Source organism: Oncorhynchus tshawytscha, linkage group LG05, assembly GCF_018296145.1.
Source record: "Oncorhynchus tshawytscha isolate Ot180627B linkage group LG05, Otsh_v2.0, whole genome shotgun sequence".
Classification (NCBI taxonomy): domain Eukaryota; kingdom Metazoa; phylum Chordata; class Actinopteri; order Salmoniformes; family Salmonidae; genus Oncorhynchus; species Oncorhynchus tshawytscha.
The window spans coordinates 19273136-19299447 of NC_056433.1; the positions used below are offsets into that span (position 1 = coordinate 19273136).

Sequence of the window (26312 nt, forward strand, 5' to 3'; positions counted from 1 at the left end):
TGTATTAAAAAAATAATAAAACATTCTGGTTGGGGTGAGGCATCCTCGTAGGCCATGCATGACAGCGGTTTTCTCAGGAACAGTTCCCACATACAGCAGTTAAACTGGTAGAGATTCTAAGGAAAGTGTCTTACACTTCCTTATCTACCTGCATGTACTGAGAATAAGTGGATAAGTTATTTGTCTGTAATGTATTTTTCGTTATGTGTCGGACCCCAGTAAGACTAGCTGTTGCCATTGGCTTTGGCTTTTGGGGATCCTAACAAATCTAATCTAAATCAAATAAGTGGAGGGTTCATTTTACAGAGCAAGTGGATTTGGTTTATTTTGATGGATATGCTATAAAGGGAATGAATGACTGCTTTTTAGTGCAGTTTCAAGTGTTTGGTTTTTACAAAGATAAAGGTTTAGTACATTTTCTAAACATAGGTTTCTGCCTCCCAGGTTGATTACTGGTCTATCCTCTTGGTGTACTTTCAATCAGGTACTGTAAATACACAGTGAGTGAGTAAGATCTACACCATTGGAGAAAGAAAAAAAACATTTGTGCTTTCAGTTCCTTTAAAGCTATGGTTTTTCTTCCACACACTGGTGAAATGGAGAAGGAACACAGCAGGTAATCATGACGTGTGACACCATCGACAACAGGCTACAACATGATCCTCACATGACTCATATTGTTGGCTTGAGCACATTGAGCTGTAGGCGTATGAACGAGTAATTTAACCTTTATTTAACTAGGCAAGTCAGTTAAGAACAAATTCTTATTTACAATGCCAGCCTACAAAAAATATCTAATAAAACAAATATAGGACAAAACCAACATCACAAGAGAGAAACCACAACACTACATAAAGAGAGACCTAAGACAACAACATAGCATGGCAGCAACACATGACAACACAGTGTAGCCGATGTGAAATGGATAGCTAGTTAGCGGTGGTGTGCGCTAGTGGTGTTTCAATCGGTGATGTCACTTGCTCTGAGCCCTTGAAGCAGTGGTTCCCCTTGATCTGCAAGGGCCGCGGCTTTTGTGGAGCGATGGGTAATGAAGCTTTGAGGGTGACTGTTGACGTGTGCAGAGCGTTCCTGGTCGCGCCCAGATCGGGGCGAGGGGACTGACATAAAGTCTATACTGTTACATCATGGTAGCAACACCACATGACAACAACATGGTAGCAGCACAAACATTATTGGGCACAGACAACACCAAAGGCAAGAAGGTAGAGACAACAATACATCACACGAAGCAGCCACAACTGTCAGTAAGAGTGTCCATGATTGAGTCTTTGAATGAAGAGATGGAGATAAAACTGTCAAGTTTGAGTGTTTGTTGCAGCTCGTTCCAGTCGCTAGCTTCAGCAAACTGAAAAGAGGAGCGACCCAGGGATGTGTGTGCTTTGGGGACCTTTAACAAAATGTGACTGGCAGAACGGGTGTTGTATGTGGAGGATGAGGGCTGCAGTAGATATCTCAGATAGGTGGGAGTGAGGCCTAAGAGGGTTTTATAAATAAGCAGAAACCAGTGGGTCTTGCGACGGGTATACAGAGATGACCAGTTTACATGAGTATAGAGTGCAGTGATGTGTCCTACAAGGAGAATTGGTGACAAATCTGATGGCCGAATGGTAAAGAACATCTAGCCACTTGAGCACCCTCACCTGGCGATCTATAAATTACGTCTCCGTAATCTAGTATGGGTAGGATGGTCATTTAAAATCAGGGTTATTTTTGCAGCTGAGGTGAAAGAGGAGTGATTACGATAGAGGAAACCAAGTCTAGATTTAACTTTAGCCTGCAGCTTTGATGTGTTGAGAGAAGGACATTGTACCGTCTAGCCATACTCCCAAGTACTTGTATGAGGTGACTACCTCAAGCTCTAAACCCTCAGTGGTAGTAATCACACCGGTGGGGAGAGGGGCATTGTACCAAACCACATTACCTTTATTTTGGAGGTGTTCGGAGCACTGTTAAGGGCAGAGAAAGCTTGTTGGACACTAAGAAAGCTTTGTTGTAGAGCGATTAACACAACATCTTGGGAGGGGCCAGCTGAGTATAAGACTATCAACACTTTTGATAAACAGGGCAAAATAGAAATTGGCCTATAACAGTTAGGATCAGCTTGATCTCCCCCTTTCAATAAAGGACACACCGTGGTTGTGACTAACCTCAAGACGTGGCAATCAAATATCACTTGACAGTTGTGGAGGCCAAGCAAATGAGAGCTCTATTCCTCCTACTCACCCACTGGCTCTACATCTCAGGAGGACCCGCCCTCGCCACTTTCACTGAGCCGTTTGATATTTATTTGATAACAGTGGAAATAAGTGAGAGGGTGGAACCTTTAAAAAGAACCTGATACATTTCCTGGAACTGACAAACACTTTGTATCACAGTAGATATCAACACTAGAAAACATCAGATGCCAAATCACCAAGTTCATGCACAGTCATGCACATAAGAAACAATAGATATCAGGCCATTTATTCTACAACGGGTTGTCTTGTATAACAAAGTAGGAAAGAACATCTTGAAAGTGGGTGAAGTTTTTCTAACATTTAAGCAGATTTGTATTGTTGATCGAATACGTTATTGTCTAGCAAATACAAATACATTCCTAGCTCTTACAACTGATCCACTCACTGCATGGGCACACACTGGTTGAATTAACGTTCCTTCGAAGTATTGGGATGTGGAATCAACGTTGAAAATACATTTAGTCAGCCACTAATTGTGCAAGTTCTCCCACTTAAAAAGATGAGAGAGGCCTGTAATTTTCATCATAGGTACACTTCAACTATGACAGACAAAATGAGAAAAAAAAAATCCAGAAAATCACGTAGGATTTTTGATAAATTTATTTGCAAATTATGATGGAAATTAAGTATTTGGTCAATAACAAAAGGTTTTCTCAATACTTTGTTATATACCCTTTGTTGGCAATGACAGAGGTCAAACGTTTTCTGTAAGTCTTCACAAGGTTTTCACACACTGTTGCTGGTATTTTGGCCCATTCCTCCATGCAGATCTCCTCTAGAGCAGTGATGTTTTGGGGCTGTTGCTGGGCAACCCAGGCTTTCAACTCCCTCCAAAGATTTTCTATGGGGTTGAGATCTGGAGACTGGCTAGGCCACTCCAGGACCTTGAAATGCTTATTACGAAACCACTCCTTCGTTGCCCGGGCAGTGTGTTTGGGATCATTGTCATGCTGAAAGACCCAGCCACGTTTCATCTTCAATGCCCTTGCTGATGGAAGGAGGTTTTCACTCAAAATCTCACGATACATGGCCCCATTCATTCTTTCCTTTACACGGATCAGTCGTCCTGGTCTCTTTGCAGAAAAACAGCCCCAAAGCATGATGTTTCCACCCCCATGCTTCACAGTAGGTATGGTGTTCTTTGGATGCAACTCAGCATTTTTTGTCCTCCAAACACGACGAGTTGAGTTTTTACCAAAAAGTTATATTTTGGTTTCATCTGACCATATGACATTCTCCCAATCTTCTTCTGGATCATCCAAATGCTCTCTAGCAAACTCTAGACAGGCCTGGACATGTACTGGCTTAAGCAGGGGGACACGTCTGGCACTGCAGGATTTGAGTCCCTGGCGGCATAATGTGTTACTGATGGTAGGCTTTGATACTTGGGCCCAGCTCTCTGCAGGTCATTCACTAGGTCCCCCCCATGTGGTTCTGGGATTTTTGCTCACCGTTCTTGTGATCATTTTGACCCCACGGGGTGAGATCTTGCGTGGAGCCCCAGATCGAGGGAGATTATCAGTGGTCTTGTATGTCTTCCATTTCCTAATAATTGCTCCCAAAGTTGATTTCTTCAAACCAAGCTGCTTACCTATTGCATATTCAGTCTTCCCAGCCTGGTGCAGGTCTCCAATTTTGTTTCTGGTGTCCTTTGACAGCTCTTTGGTCTTTGCCATAGTGGAGTTTGGAGTGTGACTGTTTGAGGTTGTGGACGGGTGTCTTTTATACTGATAACAAGTTCAAACAGGTGCCATTAATTCAGGTAACAAGTGGAGGACAGAGGAGCCTCTTAAAGAAGAAGTTACAGGTCTGTGAAAGCCAGAAATCTTGCTTGTTTGTAGGTGACCAAATACTTATTTTCCACCATAATTTGCAAATACATTCATTAAAAATCCTACAATGTGATTTTCTGGATTTGTTTTTCTCATTTTGTCTGTCATAGTTGAAGTGTACCTATGATGAAAATTACAGGCCTCCCTCATCTTTTTAAGTGGGAGAACTTGCACAATTAGTGGCTGACTAAATACTTTTTTCTCCCACTGTGTGTGTGTGTATGTATATGTATATATATATATATATATATATATATATAAGTATTCAGACCCTTTGCTATGAGACTCGAAATTGAGCTCAGGTGCATCTTGTTTCCATTGATCACCTTTGAGATGTTTCTACAACTTGCTTGGAGTCCACCTGGAGTAAATTAAATTGATTGGACATGATTTCGAAAAAGGCACACACCGGTTCATATAAGGTCCCACAGTTGACAGTGGATGTCAGGGCAAAAACCAAGCCATGAGGTCGAAGGAATTGTCCGTAGAGCTCCGAGACAGGACTGTCGAGGCACAGATCTGGGGAAGGGTACCAAAACATTTCTGCAGCATTAGAAGTCCCCAAGAACACAGTGGCCTCCATCATTCTTAAATGGAAGAAGTTTGGAACCACCAAGACTCTTCCTAGAGATAGCCACCTGGTCAAACTGAGCAATCGGGGGAGAATCTCTGGTCTGATGAAACCAAGATTAAACTCTTTGGCATGACTGCCAAGTGTCACGTCTCAAGGAAACCTGGCACCATCTCTATGGTGAAGCATGGTGATGGCAGCGTCATGCAGTGGTGATGTTTTTCACCGGCAATGACTGGTAGACTAGACAGGATCGAGGGAAAGATGAAAGGAGCAAAGTACAAAGAGATTCTTGATAAAAAAACCTGTTCAAGAGCGCTCAGAACCTCAGACTGGGGCAAAGGTTCACCTTTCCAACAGGACAACGACCCTAAGCATACAGCCAAGACAACGCAGGAGTGGCTTCAAGTCTTTGAATGTCCTTGAGTGGCCCAGCCAGACCCCGGACTTGAACCTAATCGAACATCTCTGGAGAGACCTGAAAATTGCTGTTGCGATGCTCCCCATCCAACCTGACGGAGCTTGAGAAGATCTGCAGAGAAGGGGAGTAACTCCCCAAATTCAGGTGTGCGTAGCTTGTAGCATCACACTTAAGAAGACTTGACGCTGTAATCGCTGCCAAATGTGCTTCAACAAAGTACAGAGTAAAGGGTCTGAATACTTATGGAATGGGATTTCAGCTTTTTTTTTTAAATATGCAAAAAATAATCTGTTTTTGCTTTGTCATTATGAGGCATTGTGTGTAGATTGATGACGGGGGGAAAGTATTTAATCAATTTTTTAAATAAAGCTATAATGTAACAATCTGGAAAAAGTCAAGGGGTCTGAATACTTTCAGAATGCACTGTATATTAGGGACATGTGGTAGCTAACTAGCTTGTTAACTGTTTACAAACAAATTAGTAAATGTGCTCAAAAGCTAAACAGCTACCCAGCTAGTTGATTGCTGAGGCTAGACAAAAAGGACTAGTTTTGAAATTTGGCTCATCTTATCTTTTTGAACATTCAAAGCAACATCCATGGCAGGCATTGTCACCTTAGTCTTCTACAGAACTTCTGAGTGATAGGAAGCATGAGCACCACCAATCAGCTTAAATCACTGTGCACAATACCCGTCATTACTATGACAACTAAAGTAGCCATGTTAGCAAATGACTGCTGTCTGAACAAACACAAATCGGAGTTGGTCACTTGTAACAAAACTGTATTGAGCATTACGGTCTGCAGTGTGAACAATAGATGTCGGCATCTGGATGGTAGACTTGTTCTCACTGAAGTGCGTTACCCCTCATGTACCAGTAGGAGGCAATGTTCTGGCAGGAACTGTTGGACTGTAGCTTCACATTTTATTTCAATATCTCTTTATTTAGGTTGTTGGCATGACATTAAAATAATGACGTTGATTCAAACATACCATTTTACTATTAAAATATGACCAAATAAAATATGCCTAATCAAATATGAAATTCAACCATTTCAACCACCCAATATAGTATGAAAATGATTAACGTTTATTTGTGGTATTTAACACAATTTCAATGTATACATAGTTCTGATGATTACGTTGGAATTAGATTGACTGACTTAAATACATTGATGTAACAACCTGTTAGTTAAGTTTGACCCTAATTTCAGTGTTTACAATGCTGGTTGAAATGAGATTACTTTTTTTGAAATCCAATCAAACTACTGTTTTCAATTTATTTTCCACATATGCTTCCACATCACAATATGTTGACAAATTACGTTGAAACAACATTGAATCAACCAGTGTGTGCCCAGTGGGGAGACATTTCACTTTGTACACCCGGCTGCCTCTGGAACAAAATGCATGACTGACTGTACACTTCCCTTGGTCCCAAGTTCTTCCTAATTCTGGTCAATGATGGGAATCAGCTTCTGACCGTGGGATCCTACAACTGTCTGCTCATGATTTAGCTTTCTACAGTGCCATTATATTCACTCCTTTTGTCAAGTGCAATTTGCTCTCACTCAGGTACTGTGGGCTGTTGGGGAAGTCTGACAGTGGTTAGATATGGGGGTGGAAAACAAAACATACCTCTGTCTATCTGCAGTCTTTTTACAACTTGAACCACGCTAAACCTCACCGGCTTCCCTCCAACAGCCATCTGGTTCCACCACCACCCCACCCCCACACTCAGTACAAGTTAAAAACAACCCATTTTGGGAAGCTTCAAAATGGCATCTCATTCTGAGAAACAACCAAATGTGAAATGATTTGGGTCTCTCTTGCTTTAATTCAGGGAACTCAGAGGGGGCTAGAAGTGGTGGCCCACAGCATTGCACAAGGAGAGGCCCTGTGGAAAACTCAACGACTGTTCGCTAGCTGCACACACACTAACCCTCACTGTGCTATTCTTCTATGACTGCCAAGGCTGAAAACATTATTCTGAACACTTTTGGTCAGGACTGTATCGAATTAAATATAGCCTAGCTCTCTTTTGGTTTTCCCCTCACATCCCAATATACTTCCAACACAGGATTCAGGTTGGGCTAACTGATACCCTTTCTGACAGTACTGCCAAGATACACAGACCCAAAACATTTAAAACTGTCGCCAAAAGAGGATCCCTCATTTAGAGATGTAGCCCACACAACTTTCAGCTAGCATAGCTTACTCCCACTTGTTTTCACGCAGCGAGGTGGAAGGTGAGATATCATGCTATTTCAGTGATATCACACTGGCCGACCTCGTGGAGAGGGTTACACAGGGAATTCCCTTGCAGTGCACTCACTCAGAAACACAACTCATGTTTTCCATGCCCACTTAATTTATTTACTCTATAAAATCTGTAAGAAACTACAGTAAAAGGTCAAAGACAAACATGGGGGGGAAAAAATAATTCACCCCCCTTTTTGATGAACAGAGAAAGAGAGGTGGGGTAGGTATAAGTCAAACTAAAAAACAAATATACTTACACAACCTTACTAACTGCTGAGGTTTTAGTCATGATGAGTCCCTGGTTCTGCTCTCCCAGACATGGGTGGTCGTGGTAGGGTAGTAGGGGCCACAGAGGCAGGTATTTGGGAGGACCAATTCCATTTAAATTTAGTAAATTCATGAAAAGAACGGACATTTATTTTTAAAGAGGAATTTCCAAATCCATAATTGATGGAAGTTGAAATGGAACGGACCGCAATCCCATTCCTCTCTCATCATCGGTGTCTGCTCCTCTCCTTGTCTTTAGACTTCTTGGGTGAGTGACTACGGCTACTCTCCCTGTGGCCCTTGTCAAGGCCCTCCGGGCGGTGCTTTTCATGGGACATGCTGTGCTTATGGTGGTCATCGCCGTCGTCTCTTTCCCTGGAGTGAGAATGCTGCCAGTCTGTCTTTTTCTCCCACCGGGGTTCCTCCCTGTCCCACTGTAGGTATAACATGGGAGAGAAAGAGATTTGAGAATGGTTAGATAGAAATCTTTGGAGTTATACTCTGCGGAATGACTGTGTAGCTGGAGTGACTGGTGTCACAACTGTTGAAATAATAGGCCATACCCAAATCACATGAGCCATGCTTACTCATATATTCTTACTCTAATGCTCTGACTGAATATTATTGTGAAACAAAGGACATTTTTCACAAACAATGAGTTGGGGAGACATTTTCAGTCAACCTTGGATTTCTTGGACTTCCTGGTGTCCTTGTTGTCTGAGTGATTGTGCTTCTTGTCTTTGTGTTTCTTCTCAGCATGCCAATGGCTTGTTCCTTCTTCCTCTAAAAGCAGGTCGTACTTGGAGCTTTTGGGACCATTAAGTAAAACTTAAGTAAAGAGAGTAATTCTTTAAAAGGTTTGCCAAGACAACATTGCAAAGAGAAACACTTTCTTCCAGAGAAATTTCCTCCAACAGAAACATCTTTACAATAGTTGACCTCTCTAACCTGATTGCTATGTGAAATGGTGCACAGTTTAGTTATTTTACACAGTTCTAACCCCTATCTTTCACTTCATATGAGTAGCAAATATAAAAACATTTAAGGATACTCTGGCTTGGGTTTGACTTTATCCTTAAGAGCTCATTTGTATCCCACTTATTTTTCATAGGCCTTGAAGTCATCCTTCATATACTTCCCACCTAGAAAACCCCAAAATACCTTGTTAATTTCTCTACTTAGAAGAGAAGGTAAATGGCACATCCTTTAGCTAAAGTGCCTGATTGAGGCTTAAAGTCTCTGAAAGTATATATAATGGAAATACTGAAAAACCCAAAATATTAAAAGGAAGTTAATGAGTTATGTTTTAATAAATGATTACCTTTGCCTTTCCATTTAATCTTTGAGACAGACTGGCTGAAGTCCACATGTACGAGTCGGTCATCTATGAGCACGTTGTCCATCTTGAAGAAGGCCTTTTCACAGTCCCCCTCCTGTGGAGAGAAATGACATCAATTATATCTAAGAGGGTTAACTGAGCCCTTATGTGTATAGTGAATAAGGAAACAACCTATCAATTCAGTAAACAAAACCCTTTCAAGTGAATTAATGTGTACTCTCAATTTTGACTAACTGGTGCCCTCTATTTGTATTCTGCATAACTGCACTTAAACGGTTCCAAAATGAATCTCTTTTTAGCTTAGTCTTGATTTGGACTTGTGAATATGAGTGGATCATTGTTCAATGTTTAAAGAGGGCTAAAATTACTAAATGCTAACTCATGGTACATATAGAAATCAAGTGAACACCAAACATATTCTTTTCAAACTCAATGAAAGCATAGCACAGAGACTCTCCTGACTTCAAGTCTCTGATGATCTCACAGCTGTACAGAAATAAGAACACGTTAATATAGGATAATACACCAATATTCTACCAAGTCTCCTTTCTATTTTTAAATGGTTAGGACTAGGTCTATTTCTAATGAAATATGTATAGTAGTGTCATGGAGGCCAGTATGTTGAAATAGACAGGGCGAAAGTCCGAAGCGAGAGAAGATGATTTCCAGGTCCTCCTCTATAGTCATAGGGTTCAGCTTACACACAAACAGAACATTCTCCGGAGGTTTCACTTCCGCATCAGGAAGATTACCCACCTACACAAGCACATACACACGACAACGTCTCAAACCACAAAACTCTCATAAAACCACCATATAATCTTTACAACACTAATATGTTTACCAGCTAATTAACTAGTGTTGGGTTCTTCAACATCAATCAGTACACAAAGTGGTAATGTGGAGTGTTACAAAATCTGCTCTGCCATCGCGCCTGAAAGTATGCGCATCCTCTACAAGGCTAGGTGGACAGAACCACATGACCCCCATCTCACCATCTCCAGAAGGATGGCCTGGGTCTTGGCCACCTCCTCCTTCAGCAGCTCATCCAGAGCTCCTCAGCCTCCTTACCATCTGTGTCGTTGATCACTTCCTCTGCTCCAATACGACCACTCTGCACACCAAAGAGGGTTTGACTTTGCAAATCAACAAAAGGTGTACAGTACATGACATCAAAAAATCTAAAGTAACATCACAACTACTTTTGTTCAGGTATTGAGAAAATCATTCACCTTTCCTTTGATGAGGGGTGGCAGCGTAGCCTAGTGGTTAGAGCGTTGGACTAGTAACCGGAAGGTTGCGAGTTCAAACCCCCGAGCTGACAAGGTACAAATCTGTCGTTCTGCCCCTGAAGAGGCAGTTAACCCACTGTTCCCAGGACATCATTGAAAATAAGAATGTGTTCTTAACTGACCTTCCTGGTTAAATAAAAGGTAAAAGAATATATAAAATAAAATTTAAAAATGAACAGAGAAACTATAAATTAAAACTTATGGCTTATGAAAGTTTATGAAAAGTTTTTGAAAAGAGATTGTTACAGCACAAGTAAGCTAACCTGAACATTTCTGAGATTTCAGACGCTTGCTATCCTGCTCGAACCAGTAGGCTAACTTTGTTGTTTTCAAACTGCAGTTAAATTGAACCATTATTTAACTAGGCAAGTCAGTTAAGAACAAATTATTATTTACAATGACGGCCAAACCCAGACGACGCTGGGCCAATTGTGCGCTGCCCTACGGGACTCCCATTCACGGCAGGTTGTGATACAGCCTGGATTCGAACCAGGGTGTCTGTAGTGCCTTAGACCACTGCGCCACTTGGGAGCCCAAAATACTGAGGAGTTGGATGGCAGTTTTACCAACCTGAGAACCATGATTTTTTTATTTTACCTTTATTTAACCGGGTAGGTTAGTTGAGAACAAGTTCTCATTTACAACTGCGACCCGGCCAAGATAAAGCAAAGTGACACAGACAACACAGAGTTACACATGGAATAAACAATAAACAAGCCAATAACAAACAAGTCAATGGCACAGTAGAAAAAAAGAAAGTCTATATACAGTGTGTGCAAAAGGCATGAGGAGGTAGGCAGTAGGAGCGAATAATTACAATTTAGCAAATTAACACTGTGATAAATGAGAGATGACGCATCAAATAAACTGGCCTGGTCTCCATAGAGTTTACTGAGGGTATAGAAAAGACATCAATACATTTGCATTTTAGTCATTTAGCAGACGCTCTTATCCAGAGCGAATTATAGGAGCAATTCGGGTTAAGTGTAGCCTCTTTTAGAATCGAAGAGTGAAATACTTACACACTCGTCTCTAACATGTAGGCTCAGCATTGCCGAACAGTCCCATTACAAGTCAGAATGTTGTTCTAACTTTTTCCGCTGATTTTTTTCCCTATGTCGGAAGTAATCTGATATAAAGATCCACAGGGAAATGCTATCAACCCGACCTTCAGTACACTGGTCTGTATATCGGTTTGTATCCGGTTTTATTTTCAATACTGTTGCAATTCGCACATGACAAACCGAACCACAGACAGCAAACACTTCCAGCTGATTATGAGGAAACATGCTTCGGTCAACTACGTTCAGTTACATTCGGCTTTGTTTACATATTGTGCAATGGGTCTAGAGATTGAAAACACAAGCGACATACCGGCGCTGAAAAAAAGTTGAGTAAACAACACTCGCCTGTGAATACCCTATATCCTGCTCTTACCGCCAAAAGGATCAACAGCATGTACAACTGGTAAAGTAAGTGTAAATATCATTGTATTCAACATTCTGGCTTATAGAGACTATTGCGTATTTTTAAGGGCTACCTCGGTCAGACTGAAAATCAATGGTAACAGTCTGACGTTCAGGCAAGGTTAAGTGCTTTGCTCAGGGCACATCGACACATGTTTCACCTATCAACATTCCTGTAATAAATAAAAAAAAACAGCTGTGATGATTTTAGACATTGATGCTGATGAAATGGACTGACCCATAGACAGATTCTCCACCACAGCCAGTCCCAGATGGATCTCCAGTCTGCACAATAAAGTCTCTCTGGACATTGTGGATGAGGCAGTAGTTGTAGAATTTGATTTTGCATAACTTAAAAAAAGGAGATTATCAGCATTATGAGAGCAACACATCACAAGACATTAGGAATTCCCTTGCTAAGAATTTAACTCCAGGACAATGGAGTTAAATTCTTAGCAAGGAATTTCATAGCCGTTGATCACGACTCTCAGTTCCATTACAATCACACATAAGAATAAGAAAAACGGTTTCTTCTGTATGGGGGAGTTTTGTTAAGAGCCCTGACACTCGGTCTGAACATTAACATGCATCACTTGCGATAAGGTTTTGGATACACAACTTTATACGGTTAGGGTTCCCACGCTGCCATATTTCCATGTTACATTGCTTGTTTACGGAAGACAGACGGAAGACAGAGTTGACTACCTGTAGTAATTAGCTATCTGCATCACTGAACACCTGTGCGTAAACAGAAGATGGACGCCACAAACGTGTTGTCACTGAAAAAATACTGTCTGCTGCAACTGTGTTAAAACCAGTCAAAACAGTGTACAACAGTGAAGGCTCTTCAGAGGAGGATGGGGAGGACCATCCTCAGTGAATTTCATAAAAATAATGAAACATTTAAAGTTATCGCTCTCACATTAAAACACACTGTTTTGCAATAAAGGTCTACAGTAGCCTCAACAGAACTCTGTAGGGTAGCACCATGGTGTAGCAGGAGGACAGCTAGCTTCTGTCCTCCTCTGGGTACAATGACTTCAATACAAAACCTAGGAGGCTCATGGTTCTCACCCCCTTCCATAGACTTACATGGTAATTATGACAACTTCCGGAGGACATCCTCCAACCAATCAGAGCTCTTACAGTATGAACTGACATATTGTCCACCCAATCAAAAGATCAGAGAATGAATCTAGTACTGAAAGAATAAGCAACTGCTAACTAGCACTGCAATGCATAACGTGGTGAGTAATGTTTGTTGACTCAGAGAGAAAGACAAGTTGAACAGTTTTGAACTAATTAATTAATAAAAAATGGAGGAGGGAGAGAGAGAACTAACTACATATATTTTTATGTAATTTTTTACTTTCACTTAAATTACTTAGCAAATGCAGCTAGCTAGTTTAGCCTACTCAGAGAGTGATATTGCCGAGGTAAAGACAGTTTCAGGTTGGATATTCGCCGGATATTCGCCTGTAGTTTTCCTTAAGTCCACCAACAGTAGTTAGGGACCGTCAACATATTGACAAATCAAATTTTTCAAATTTCAATAGCTCTTTAACCATTACTCTGAAAACATTCTAAACTGGTTGTAGCTAACCCGATGGCATAGACACACATTGCACACACTTTCTTTTTGTCGATTTACATCTCATACTATTTTAAAATATTTATTTACATTTTTGAATTTCAATAGCTCTTTGGTCATATGATCTACTAACTTCAAACAAGTTTCAGAATGTACACTCAGTGGGCCTACACATTGCACACCCTTTAGTTTGTCCAACTTTCAAATTGCAATAGCTCCTTGGTCATGTGACCTACTGACTTCAAACAAAGTTCAATATCCATACCCTTATGTATTGCACACCCTTTAGTTTGTCCATTTTCATCGCACGTTTTTACATGCATTTTTCAAACATTCAAATTCCCAGTCCAGTCACGGACCAGGATGTCTTGCTCCCAGGCAGACTAAATAACTTTTTTGCCCGCTTTGAGGACAATACAGTGCCACTGACACGGCCTGCAACGGAAACATGCGGTCTCTCCTTCACTGCAGCCGAAGTGAGTAAGACATTTAAACGTGTTAACCCTCGCAAGGCTGCAGGCCCAGACGGCATCCCCAGCCGCGCCCTCAGACAATGCGCAGACCAGCTGGCCGGTGTGTTTACGGACATATTCAATCAATCCCTATACCAGTCTGCTGTTCCCACATGCTTCAAGAGGGCCACCATTGTTCCTGTTCCCAAGAAAGCTAAGGTAACTGAGCTAAACGACTAACGCCCCGTAGCACTCACATCCGTCATCATGAAGTGCTTTGAGAGACTAGTCAAGGACCATATCACCTCCACCCTACCTGACACCCTTGACCCACTCCAATTTGCTTACCGCCCAAATAGGTCCACAGACGATGCAATCTCAACCACACTGCACACTGCCCTAACCCATCTGGACAAGAGGAATACCTATGTGAGAATGCTGTTCATCGACTACAGCTCGGCATTCAACACCATAGTACCCTCCAAGCTCGTCATCAAGCTCGAGACCCTGGGTCTCGACCCCGCCCTGTGCAACTGGGTACTGGACTTCCTGACGGGCCGCCCCCAGGTGGTGAGGGTAGGCAACAACATCTCCTCCCCGCTGATCCTCAACACTGGGGCCCCACAAGGGTGCGTTCTGAGCCCTCTCCTGTACTCCCTGTTCACCCACGACTGCGTGGCCATGCACGCCTCCAACTCAATCATCAAGTTTGCGGACGACACAACAGTGGTAGGCTTGATTACCAACAACGACGAGACGGCCTACAGGGAGGAGGTGAGGGCCCTCGGAGTGTGGTGTCAGGAAAATAACCTCACACTCAACGTCAACAAAACTAAGGAGATGATTGTGGACTTCAGGAAACAGCAGAGGGAACACCCCCATCCACATCGATGGAACAGTAGTGGAGAGGGTAGCAAGTTTTAAGTTCCTCGGCATACACATCACAGACAAACTGAATTGGTCCACTCACACAGACAGCATCGTGAGGAAGGCGCAGCAGCGCCTCTTCAACCTCAGGAGGCTGAAGAAATTCGGCTTGTCACCAAAAGCACTCACAAACTTCTACAGATGCACAATCGAGAGCATCCTGGCGGGCTGTATCACCGCCTGGTATGGCAACTGCACCGCCCTCAACCGTAAGGCTCTCCAGAGGGTAGTGAGGTCTGCACAACGCATCACCGGGGCAAACTACCTGCCCTCCAGGACACCTACACCACCCGATGCTACAGGAAGGCCATAAAGATCATCAAGGACATCAACCACCCGAGCCACTGCCTGTTCACCCCGCTGCCATCCAGAAGGCGAGGTCAGTACAGGTGCATCAAAGCTGGGACCGAGAGACTGAAAAACAGCTTCTATCTCAAGGCCATCAGACTGTTAAACAGCCACCACTAACATTGAGTGGCTACTGCCAACACACTGTCAATGACACTGACTCTACTCCAGCCACTTTAATCATGGGAATTGATGGGAAATGATGTAAATATATCACTAGCCACTTTAAACAATGCTACCTTATATAATGTTACTTACCCTACATTGTTCATCTCATATGCATACGTTGATACTGTACTCTATATCATCGACTGCATCCTTATGTAATACATGTATCACTAGCCACTTTAACTATGCCACTTGGTTTACATACTTATCTCACATGTATATACTGTACTCGATATCATCTACTGTATCTTGCCTATGCTGCTCTGTACCATCACTCATTCATATATCCTTATGTACATATTCTTTATCCCCTTACACTGTGTATGACAGTAGTTTTTTTTGGAATTGTTAGTTAGATTACTTGCTCGTTATTACTGCATTGTCGGAACTAGAAGCACAAGCATTTCGCTACACTCGCATTAACATCTGCTAACCATGTGTATGTGACAAATAAAATTTGATTTGATTTGATTTCCAATAGCTCCTTGGTCATGTGACCTACTGAATTCAAACAAGGTTCACTATAGTCACTATAGTTATTCCACTGTTCTGGATCTAATACATATTAGCATTTTACATATATTCATAAGTGTAATAACTTTTTATGACATACTGTGAAAAACTCTCTTGGCTGCTGGCTCTGTCACTTTCAGAAATGCGCAGAGCAGACTGAAAGGGGAAGGGTAGCTCTTGACTTGAACCACAGGGGTTCTCTGTAAAGAGAGAGCAATCCAAAAGGCACAGACACACACCTTGACTTTCAATTGGCACCCTTGACCTGTATGTATTCTCTCCTGATTGGTCTCCGCGGTGCTTAGTCAATGGGAACTCTGTTGCCGGCCCCATCATAAACACATATTTATGGTAACAAGGCAATCAAACAAGCTAAGTGTCAGTATAGAGACAAAGTAGAGTCGCAATTCAACGGCTCAGACACAAGAGGTATGTGGCAGGGTCTACAGTTTTTTTTTGTATTTATTTATTTAAAATTGTACCTTTTATTTAACTAGGCAAGTCAGTTAAGAACAAATTCTTATTTTCAATGATGGCCTCGGAACATTGGCTTAACTGCCTGTTCAGGGGAAGAACGACAGATTTGTACCTTGTCAGGTCGGGGTTTGAACTTGCAACCTTCCGGTTACTAGTCCAACGCTCTAACCACTAGGCTACCCTGCCGCCCCACATACAGGTCAAGGGTACATACAGGTCAATCACGGATTACAAAAAGAAAACCAGTCCCGTCATGGACCAGGATGTCTTGCTCTCAGACAGACTAAACAACTTCTTTGCTCGCTTTGAGGACAATACAGTGACACTGACACGGCCCGCTACCAAAACCTTCACTGCAGCCAACGTGAGTAAAACATTTAAACGTGTTAACCCTCGCAAGGCTGCAGGCCCAGACGGCATCCCCAGCCGCGTCCTCAGAGCATGCGCAGACCAGCTGGCTGGTGTGTTTACGGACATTTTCAATCAATTCTTATCCCAGTCTGCTGTTCCCACATGCTTCAAGAGGGCCACCATTGTTCCTGTTCCCAAGAAAGCTAAGGTAACTGAGCTAAACGACTACCGCCCCGTAGCACTCACTTCCATCATCATGAAGTGCTTTGAGAGACTAGTCAAGGACCATATCACCTCCACCCTACCTGACACCCTAGACCCACTCCAATTTGCTTACCGCTCCAATAGGTCCACAGACGACGCAATCGCAACCACACTGCACACTGCCCTAACCCATCTGGACAAAAGGAATACCTATGTGAGAATGCTGTTCATCGACTACAGCTCAGCATTTAACACCATAGTACCCTCCAAACTCGTCATCAAGCTCAAGACCCTGGGTTCCCGCCCTGTGCAACTGACGGGCCGCCCACAGGTGGTGAGGGTAGGTAACAACATCTCCACCCCGCTGATCCTCAACACTGGGGCCCCACAAGGGTGCGTTCTGAGCCCTCTCCTGTACTCCCTGTTCACCCACGACTGCGTGGCCATGCACGCCTCCAACTCAATCATCAAGTTTGCAGACGACACTACAGTGGTAGGCTTGATTACCAACAACGACGAGACGGCCTACAGGGAGGAGGTGAGGGCCCTCGGAGTGTGGTGTCAGGAAAATAACCTCACACTCAACGTCAACAAAACAAAGGAGATGATCGTGGACTTCAGGAAACAGCAGAGGGAGCACCCCCCTATCCACATCGACGGGAGAGTAGTGGAGATGGTAGCATTTTTCAAGTTCCTCGGCGTACACATCACGGACAAACTGAATTGGTCCACCCACACAGACAGCGTGGTGAAGAAGGAGCAGCAGCGCCTCTTCAACCTCAGGAGGCTGAAAAATTTGTCTTGTCACCAGAAGCACTCACAAACTTCTACAGATGCACAATCGAGAGCATCCTGTCGGGCTGTATCACCGCCTGGTACGGCAACTGCTCCGCCCACAACCGTAAGGCTCTCCAGAGGGTAGTGAGGTCTGCACAACGCATCACCGGGGGCAAACTATCTGCCCTCCAGGACACCTACACCACCCGATGTCACAGGAAGGCCATAACGATCATCAAGTACAACAACCACCCGAGCCACTGCCTGTTCACACCGCTATCATCCAGAAGGCGAGGTCAAAGTAGGGGCCGAGAGACTGAAAAACAGCTTCTATCTCAAGGCCATCAGACTGTTAAACAGCCACCACTAACATTGAGTGGCTGCTGCCAACATACTGACTCAACTCCAGCCACTTTAATATTGGAAAAATGTATGTAAAAAATATATCACTAGCCACTTTAAACAATGCCACTTAATATAATGTTTACATACCCTACATTACTCTTCTCATATGTTTATACTGTACTCTATACCATCTACTGCATCTTGCCATCTTTATGTAATACATGTATCACTAGCCACTTTAAACAATGCCACTTTTATATGTTTACATACCCTACATTACTCATCTCATATGTATATACTGTACTCGATACCATCTACTGCATCTTGCCTATGCCGTTCTGCAACATCACTCATTCATATATTTTTATGTACATATTCTTCATCCCTTTACACTTGTGTGTATAAGGTAGTTGCTGTGAATTGTTAGGTTAGATTACTCGTTGGTTATTACTGCATTGTCGGAACTAGAAGCACAAGCATTTCGCTACGCTCGCATTAACATCTGCTAACCATGTGTATGTAACAAATACAATTTGATTTGATTTGAACAAATATTTCCTCACACTTTGGATCCTATTCTTGACACCATACATCAATGCAACAAAGAAAGAGTAAAGAGTAATTACTCAACCTTCTGGGTCTGTGGTTGTTTGGGCCAATAAAGTGCCAACTCAATTCTACCACTGACTAGTCTCTCATGCCCCTATGAACGGGGACACAGGGCAATAGTTTTTAATCTAAACCAGTTTTTTTTTCACTGGAGTACACTAACCCCTAATTGGGGCTCTTTTCTTGACACACAGTAGCAGTTTACCAAATAAGAAGTCAAGAAGATCAAAAAGTAGATTGTTGTCAGGGTGTATTACGTCCTGTGCTGGCCCCATTGTCATATCCATTCTGGATTCTGAGTGGTAAAATCATAGCTGAAAAATGCCTCTATGCATGTGTTTACTGTATGTGGGAATGTCTTATGTCCTACATGTAGTGTTGATACATGTAATATTCCTCAACTGCATATATCATAAATTGCTATTGCAAATAGAAGTATTATGTTCAACAACTGTCATTTTCAGATATTATTTTGACAAACACACTTTAACACACTTTGGTGCTTAGAATTAATTCTCGATTGTCATAGACTTAGACTGGAAACTGTCAGTTGTGATCTTTGTGATATGACTTTCTTTAAGCACGTACTGATGAAGCTGTCACTTAATATATATTTTTTATTAGCCTACAAACGCTCTACATTTATTCACTCTGTGATAGGGTTGGATCCTATATGCTACTTTCATTATTCTCCTGTAAATGATTCAGTGCCTATAATTTAGGCTGTGTGTAGAATGGGGTATAAAGGAAATTACCTCTATTATATTGATAAGGAAATCAGCATACAGTTTTGGCCTGCGTATTTATTTGCCTATAACTAATCAGAATTCCATTATGTTTACATAAAAAAGAGAACACTGATGATGGCCAAGGAAGTTGCACAGAACTTCCCCAACATCCCCTCCCAAATTGATATAGAACCTTCACAAAAAACACATGGAGCATCTGCGAAAAGAAATGGCTGAGGATTTACTAAAAATGTCTGGTATGTAATGACATTTAATTCAAAGTAAATGTAAATTCTTTATTTTTATGTAGTTCTGTGGGACAGGCATATGTTCAGTTCATGCCTATGATTTCAGAGTTCAACAATGCCAACAACTGCTTCATGTGTGCCACTGACAAAGAACCTGCATGTGGCCCAAAGACTGACTGGGTTAGTAACTTTATTTGACATGTTTATAATCTTTTGACAACAGTGACGGCATGCAAGACAATTTATTATATAATGGATGGCTAATTCGTCATGCTGCATGGATATTTGATATAATTTATAATGTGTTACGCTTTGTTTTGTTTTAGATTGAATGTTTTGCATGCCAACGGTGGTTCCATGTGCTGTAACTAGGAACGAAGACAAAAGAGTTCAGAGTGAAGAACACAAACTGGAAGTGCTGTCTGTGTTGTTGAAAATGTATGCTATACCCCATCCACACTGAAGAGGCTCTAAAATGTACATCAACCAGGGATAAAGAGAAAGTTAACACTGTGAAATGATTTGTACTTATTTGAAGTAAAGTGTCTGTTGACATGTTAGAAAAGATTAGAGGTCTGCAATTTCTGTTTAATTTTTCAATATTCAATTTTCATTCATTGATTTTCTAGCCACCATTACTGTGGTTACATCTTCAGTATATGTATTGCCCAGCAAACCCACTGCAGCCTACCTCACCATCTCACTCTCCATCCCTGCTTTGGACAATTAATAACATGACTCTCGTACTTTGCCCTTTTCCTTTATGGTTGATATTAATGATGAAAGGAGATATTATCTGTCTCTCTCCTATTGTGTACTGTTGTTAAATACTGTGGCAAAATAAAAATAAAACAGGGAAAATAAATATTTAGAACTACCAATTATTATAGATAAATATTAAAGAAAAGGGTTAACACAACACTGAACCCACTAATTGTCAAACTAATATTAATGTACAACAATATAGAAGATACATGACTAGAGGTTATGCAATATGGGTGTATATCCACTGCATGCTTCTTAGGTGTGTAATTTACATGACCAAGGAGCTATTGAAATTTAAAACTATAAAAAAAGGTAAGTTCAACTGTCTGATTTTACATAACACAAAACAAGAGTGTGCAATATATAAGGCTAGTCCGTGGACATTCTGAAGTTTGTTTGAGTTCAGTAGGTCACATGACCAAGGAGCTATTGAAGTTTTAAATTCTGAAAAATGTATGTAAAATTGAGTGAGATGGAAATGGACAAACTAAAGGGTGTGCAATATATAAGGGCAGTCACCTTGTTTGAAGTCATTAGGTCACATGACCAAGGAGCTATTGAAATTTGAAATTTTGAAAAACTTGTGTCAAAATGTGTGATGAAAATGGACAAACTATAGGGTGTGTAATGTGTAGGCCCGGTGAGTGTACATTCTGAACCTTGTTTGAAGTCAGTAGGTGACATGACCAAGGAGCTATTGAAATTGTAAAATTTTTACATTTCATGTAAAAATATGTGAGATGAAAATGGACAAACTAAAGAGTGTGCAATGTGTAGGCCCACAGTGGACATTCTGAACCTTGTTGGAAGTTAGGTCACATGAGCAAGGAGCTATTGAAATGTAGAAAAATGTATGTAAAAACGTGTGAGACGAAAATGAACGAACCAAAGGGTGTGTAATATAGAAGGGTAGTCAGTGGACATTCTGAACCTTGTTTGAGTCAAGTAGGTCACATGACCAAGGAGCTATTGAAATTCGAATGTAAACAAGTTTGTACTTTGTTTACGCTCCCTAACTAATTCAACTGGGTATACAAAATGCTACTCACATTTCCACATGTTTATTCGTTTTGGAAAGCGAATTAATGTCCAAATCGTGAAAATAAGACCTGTGCAATGTTGTGCGCAATTTTTGCAGCATCATGACACTTATTTGGAGTCTGTGGCTCAAGTGGTTTGAAAGCGCGAATATCCAACTTGAAACTGCTTTTACCTCGGTGGAACTCTTCCAAGTCAAGGTAAGCTTTTGGTGTTACAAATGTATTGCCACCGGGGCCCACCGGTCTAACCGCTAAACTGTTTACTGACTATACTGCATGATTGTAGGGGGTTTACTAACACATTAGTTATTAGCTATGTTGATTATGAAGCTAATATGGTGACAACGATGTAGCAGTTATGATATGGACAAGTTTTCGGTAGGTCACAGGCAGCTGATGTGTTGTGCATTGAAGTCCACAAGCAACGGGAAAATGTGAGAGGAGAGCACGTAGATGCGAGAACGAATACAATAAGCTGTTTGTATGTGGCTATGAAAGTGAACTGTTTGTGCGCGATCAGGGCTGTATTCATTCTGCCAATTCGGTTGAAAAACGTTTCGTAAACGGAACGAAATGGGGATAAACATATGAATGTGTCCAATAGAAACTCTCGTTTACAACTGTTGGACTAATGACAACTACACCAGAGCCTAGACCTACTAGATGCAGGCAAGAGTATGCACCACTGTGTAGTATGGACATCCTACTACAACTGTCTGTCACCTCAAATCTTTCTCTCGACCCGTGTGCACCTACGTTATAAACTTCTAGAACCGTACCGCAATTGAGAATTGATTCATGTTTAGTTTGAGAATTTGGTTGTTTTGGCTTCCAAACCAATTCGCCTTTAAACGGAACATGTAAGGTCCTTGGACTGTAAGGATTAACTTTAGACCCCTTTAGACTATTGATATTGGGCTAGGAATTCTCTTTCAATAATCCACCACATCAACACTGAGTAAACTGTCATATTAAGCGTATCCATGGCAATCCTATGTTTCTGAAATGTTAGCGAGTTATCTGAAATATAATACTAACAAGTTAGCAAACATTTAGCTTTACTAGTTAGCTAGCAATATGCTATAGATTGGCAATGGTTAGCAGTAGAATAACAGTTGAGATTTTAATTTGAGCAAATGTCATTATCAAATGTAGGCTGTGTGTAACCAGACATTAACGTTGGTGCATGTTTTCTTACTTCTGGCCGTTCTGTAAATAAATCAATGACTATATCACCAAATGTTGTTTCAAGAAGAACCGCCATGCTTGCGCACGCGCTCTTGATTGATTTTGGTGTCACTTGGGCCGGGGGTGTTGTTTCCTCCACGATCATACGACAGCTAGAAGATGGCGATGAAACGAACATCAGTTTATACTCTATGTGTACTGTTTATGTCATTCATTTTCGCTGAGTCTTCACCTCGACAATTAAACACGGTAGGAGACTACTCTACCAGTAGATAGCTACATGAATTGAGGAGCAGGTAGCCTAGTGATTTATAGCGTTGTGCCAGTAAGGTTGCTAGATCGAATCCCGGAGCTGACAATGTAAAAATATGCCGTTCTGCCCCTGAACAAGGCAGTTAACCCAATGTTCCCCGGTAGGCCGTCATTGTAAATAAGAATTTGTTCTTAACTGACTTGTCTAGTTAAATAAAGGTTTAAAAAAATAAAAGTAACGCTAATCTTGGTAGCTAGCTAGCTAACGTTATTTGGCTAATGGATGCTAACGTTACCTTTTGTTGCTATCTGACTCATTGCAGCTAGCTAATGTTTATGTTGTTAGCCAGGTTGCATGAGCGTAATACTAGCAAGCTAGAATGCGCTCAAGTATGTCACTCTCGAATGTTCTGATGTTTTGGTGAATACCTTGCTGCCTACCACATTAGCTAACTTATATCATGATCATAATAATTAATGGCCGCTTTCCTATTCTTGATTCTCACACAGGAAAGTATTCTGATCAATGTGACAGCAGGGACATTGAATGATACACAGGTGCAGGAGTCCAACAACTTGCAGGTAAGCTATACTATGATGTAGTGGCCCATGATTAAGCCTGTCAGAATGATATTGAATAACATAACGTATAGCTCAACACATGTTAATTTTCAGATCAACCTGAATATTTCAGTGGATGAAGAGCAGGTGCTCATCAATGACATCCCTGTGGAGTTGTCAGGGGTGACTAGGTTGAACTGCCAAGCCTTGCTGTGTGAGTAGTGAAAATGTTTCTGGTGCATATAACTTAGCTACAGCACAGCATTCTGCACCTGATGTAAAACAGCCTTTCACTTTGTTTACAGTGGATACCACCAATGGCACAAGTGAATTTGAATCTGGTGACTATGTCTCCACTGTCACCCGGGTGATGGTGAGCCAGAATCGCTTGTGGAGTGATTCAGAAGAGGTGGTGGCTCTCCAAGTGTTCAGCGAGGTCATCGAGATGGAGGGAAAAAAGGTAAAGTTAGTTGATTGAGAAAAGGACAATAGAATAATTGTGTTAGGATATTTATGTAACAGCTAAATGAGCATATTTGCACCATGGTGGTACAATGATGGAAAATCTGTGCTCTCATGGCTTTGTATCCTTTTCTATCATTTAGGTCCAGCAGCCAGAAATGTGTGAAGTGAAGATACTTATGAGCCCCAATTTCCAGACGCTTGCGCAGTATACCAACACCTATCCCATTGGACACAGCGAGATTTTCAGGATCCCAAGGGAAAATGATGTGGTCATCACAGATCCAACAAATCCTAAAAAAGGTATGCAAGAACAGCCATTTTCGTTCACTTTTCATACTCTCACATGAAATGGACAAGATAACTGGATTCCATTGCTAAAGCAATGTTCCTAAATCAATTTGTGAATGATAATGATCCACTTCCTTCTGCTCAGCTGAATATCAAGTGATGTCCCAGACCACCAGTCATTACCCTCTGAAGCATGTGGACACCACCCAGGAGGAGACTGCTGCCCCAGGCAAGCTCCCGGAGACTCCCCTCCGCATGGACCCAGACCTGCTGTATGATAACAATGATGAGGGTGATGACTTGGGAGGGCTGTCTGATCAGATGCAGACAGAGGCACCACTCAAAGAATCTATCTCTTCTTACAGTGTAAGTAAATTGGACATTGGATCCAAATCGAATATTGTAGAATTCCTCTACTACAATGTGCTCTGGACTTAAAATCTGTTTGCAGGCCATGTGTCGATGGGTGGAGGAGGTGAGGGACCGCCTGCGACGCTTCTGGTCTGAGTCCTTGCCCCTGTTCTTCTTGGTCATGTGGGTGGTAGTGATTGGTGTGGTTGGGTCAGCGGTCATTGTCAAGATCCTGGACATGTTCTTCCCAACATGCGAACACAAGTACGTTTTCACACAGGTCCTGTTGAACCTGCTTACATGATTGTTGTAGAATTAAATTAAACACAGCCAGGTCAGTGTGCAGGATTTTTACCTTGGTGCCAAGACCAGTTAATTAGGCACATCTGTTCTCTCATCTTTTCTTAACTGTGATGCTCATGATAATATACTTTTCCTCTAGGGGAATTTTCCATTTAAATCCTGTGACTCTGATGCCGGAAGATGAGAAACACACCCTGCTGGAGAACATTGAAATAGAGGTAGAGGAGGTGAAAAGTCCTTCATTGAAAACTGAAGAGGAGTCTGATTGCATCTGTTGAAAACACAAGGCATTATGTGGTTAGAGAAACCATAATCTCTTTGTAGCACTTATTACACATGCATTGCAAACATAACATGTTTAGCTTTATTTCTCAAACATTATACCCTCCTCTCACAGAAGGAATCTGAAATGTTACTAGTGGAAGCAGAGCTGCATACTGCATTACTTTTCATATTATGATTGTGTTACCTCACAGTGCCTCTGTAACCATTCTACTTTGCATTATGAAATACTGACTTCCTATTGGTTTATTTTTGATTGCTCATTTCATATTTTAGCATTCTGACTGGAGGATTGAACTGAAGATTTGGTGTTTGTTTGCATGCAACTTTAAATCATAAGATTTACTTACTGTATTTGAACCAGTGCATAATATTGTCAGAGCCTCACCAATGCATTTGTTGTAAAATGTTAACATAACATTTTTACGTTTGTATTACATTTTGTCTGAACTTGACGGACCTGCGCTTAGGTTCATTAAAGGACAGGTGGTCCTAGTCTTGCACCCATCATCATGAGTGCAGTGTTGAACAGAGACTGAGCAAATAGAAGATCTCATTCCAACCATTTCAATTGATAGAGACAGTTGGCAGTTAGTTCCTGTAGCTGAATGATCTGTCACAGAACATTGCAGATAGACCTGGAAAGTATAGAACAGACATTAACTGCTTTAGAGTGTCCTGTCTATACAGTCCATTTCTGTTCACTCTGAGTATACTCCTGCTTTAAGCCTTAAAAATTATTGAATATGGTAACTGGATGTTCTTTGCAATATGAGTGAATGACAATGGATGTTCTCTGCAATGTGAATTACTCGCAATGGCCGTGCGCTGTCAACATAGACATCTGAAGCTACACTAATAGGACCTTATACACTTAGACTAAAGAATAGTCAAACCTACTCCTCTCCCAATAGCTTATTGGCTGGTTTGCCTCAAAGCAGGCTAGGCATGACCAAAATAAAATTGTATCAATGTGATTCTCAAGATTAGGCTCATGGTTGACATATGGGGCCCTGGCACATTGACTTAGTAGCCATAGTATGGAATGCAGTTAGCTGTCAATGAAATAACTTCATAATAGGAAACTGCATGCTGATTTGAACTTGAGTGGGTGAATTAGAACTTAAGTTATTTTACATTTTGCCTCAATTCAATTTCAATCTTGTGTTTTACTAAACGCATGGGAGCATGGCATGTGTGCATCATGTATTTTCATTCAAATCAAACTGTACATTGAATTCCCAAATCCTGCTCAATAAAAAGGTTTCTGTAAATGTTCTTGTGACATTCACTCAAGTCTACACAAAGCACATGGAAGCCTTGTCAATGCAAGTAATTTTACTTTAAACTTGATTAACAAAATTCTTAGTG

General features: G+C 41.5%; 2 protein-coding genes across 10 annotated transcripts; one reads left to right on the forward strand and one right to left on the reverse strand.

Moving 5' to 3' along the window:
• Positions 1 to 6122: 6122 nt before the first annotated feature.
• On the reverse strand, positions 6123 to 11724 carry LOC112250090 (peptidyl-prolyl cis-trans isomerase-like 4). Of its 8 annotated transcripts, none has more exons than XR_006083382.1 (5): positions 11265 to 11724; positions 8933 to 9044; positions 8663 to 8753; positions 8294 to 8417; positions 6123 to 8045 (listed from the first exon to the last, which is right to left on the reverse strand). XR_006083382.1 is itself a non-coding variant. In XM_042321620.1 (5 exons), the coding sequence occupies exons 2-5, from the start codon at positions 10022 to 10024 to the stop codon at positions 7839 to 7841; spliced, it is 468 nt and encodes a 155-aa protein (XP_042177554.1). In that variant the 5' UTR covers positions 10025 to 10064; positions 11265 to 11719; the 3' UTR covers positions 6123 to 7838. The 8 variants fall into 8 exon arrangements, 5 of the variants coding, with proteins under 5 accessions (XP_042177554.1, XP_042177552.1, XP_042177553.1 ...); XR_006083381.1 differs by lacking the exon at positions 11265 to 11724 and adding an exon at positions 9946 to 10294; XM_042321620.1 differs by lacking the exon at positions 8663 to 8753 and adding an exon at positions 10022 to 10064 and having other exon boundaries at positions 8294 to 8439; positions 11265 to 11719.
• A 9477-nt stretch (positions 11725 to 21201) lies between these two features.
• LOC112250089 (glycoprotein integral membrane protein 1) lies at positions 21202 to 26215 on the forward strand. 2 transcript variants are annotated; one of them, XM_024419949.2, is made up of 8 exons: positions 21202 to 21449; positions 23202 to 23273; positions 23367 to 23466; positions 23558 to 23712; positions 23858 to 24017; positions 24151 to 24371; positions 24457 to 24620; positions 24799 to 26215. In XM_024419949.2, exons 1-8 carry the CDS (start codon positions 21354 to 21356, stop codon positions 24935 to 24937), a joined length of 1107 nt encoding a protein of 368 aa, XP_024275717.1. In that variant the 5' UTR covers positions 21202 to 21353; the 3' UTR covers positions 24938 to 26215. The 2 variants fall into 2 exon arrangements, with proteins under 2 accessions (XP_024275717.1, XP_024275718.1); XM_024419950.2 differs by lacking the exon at positions 21202 to 21449 and adding an exon at positions 22531 to 22688.
• Positions 26216 to 26312: the final 97 nt, after the last annotated feature.

What these genes read in the sequence shown, in the direction of transcription:
- LOC112250090 (XM_024419951.2), bottom strand. Translation starts at nt 11,294, where the DNA reads ATGCTGAGCCTACATGTTAGAGACGAGTGT. An exon ending in TACATGTTAGAGACGAGTGT is followed by an intron (nt 9,045 to 11,264) that starts GTAAGTATTTCA and finishes TTCTCTCCACAG; the next exon opens with GAGGGGGACTGTGAAAAGGC. An exon ending in GGAAGTCCAAGAAATCCAAG is followed by an intron (nt 8,046 to 8,293) that starts GTTGACTGAAAA and finishes TTATACCTACAG; the next exon opens with TGGGACAGGGAGGAACCCCG.
- LOC112250089 (XM_024419949.2), top strand. Translation starts at nt 21,354, where the DNA reads ATGACACTTATTTGGAGTCTGTGGCTCAAGTGGTTTGAAAGCGCGAAT. An exon ending in TCCAACAAATCCTAAAAAAG is followed by an intron (nt 24,018 to 24,150) that starts GTATGCAAGAAC and finishes CCTTCTGCTCAG; the next exon opens with CTGAATATCAAGTGATGTCC. An exon ending in TTCCCAACATGCGAACACAA is followed by an intron (nt 24,621 to 24,798) that starts GTACGTTTTCAC and finishes CTTTTCCTCTAG; the next exon opens with GGGAATTTTCCATTTAAATC.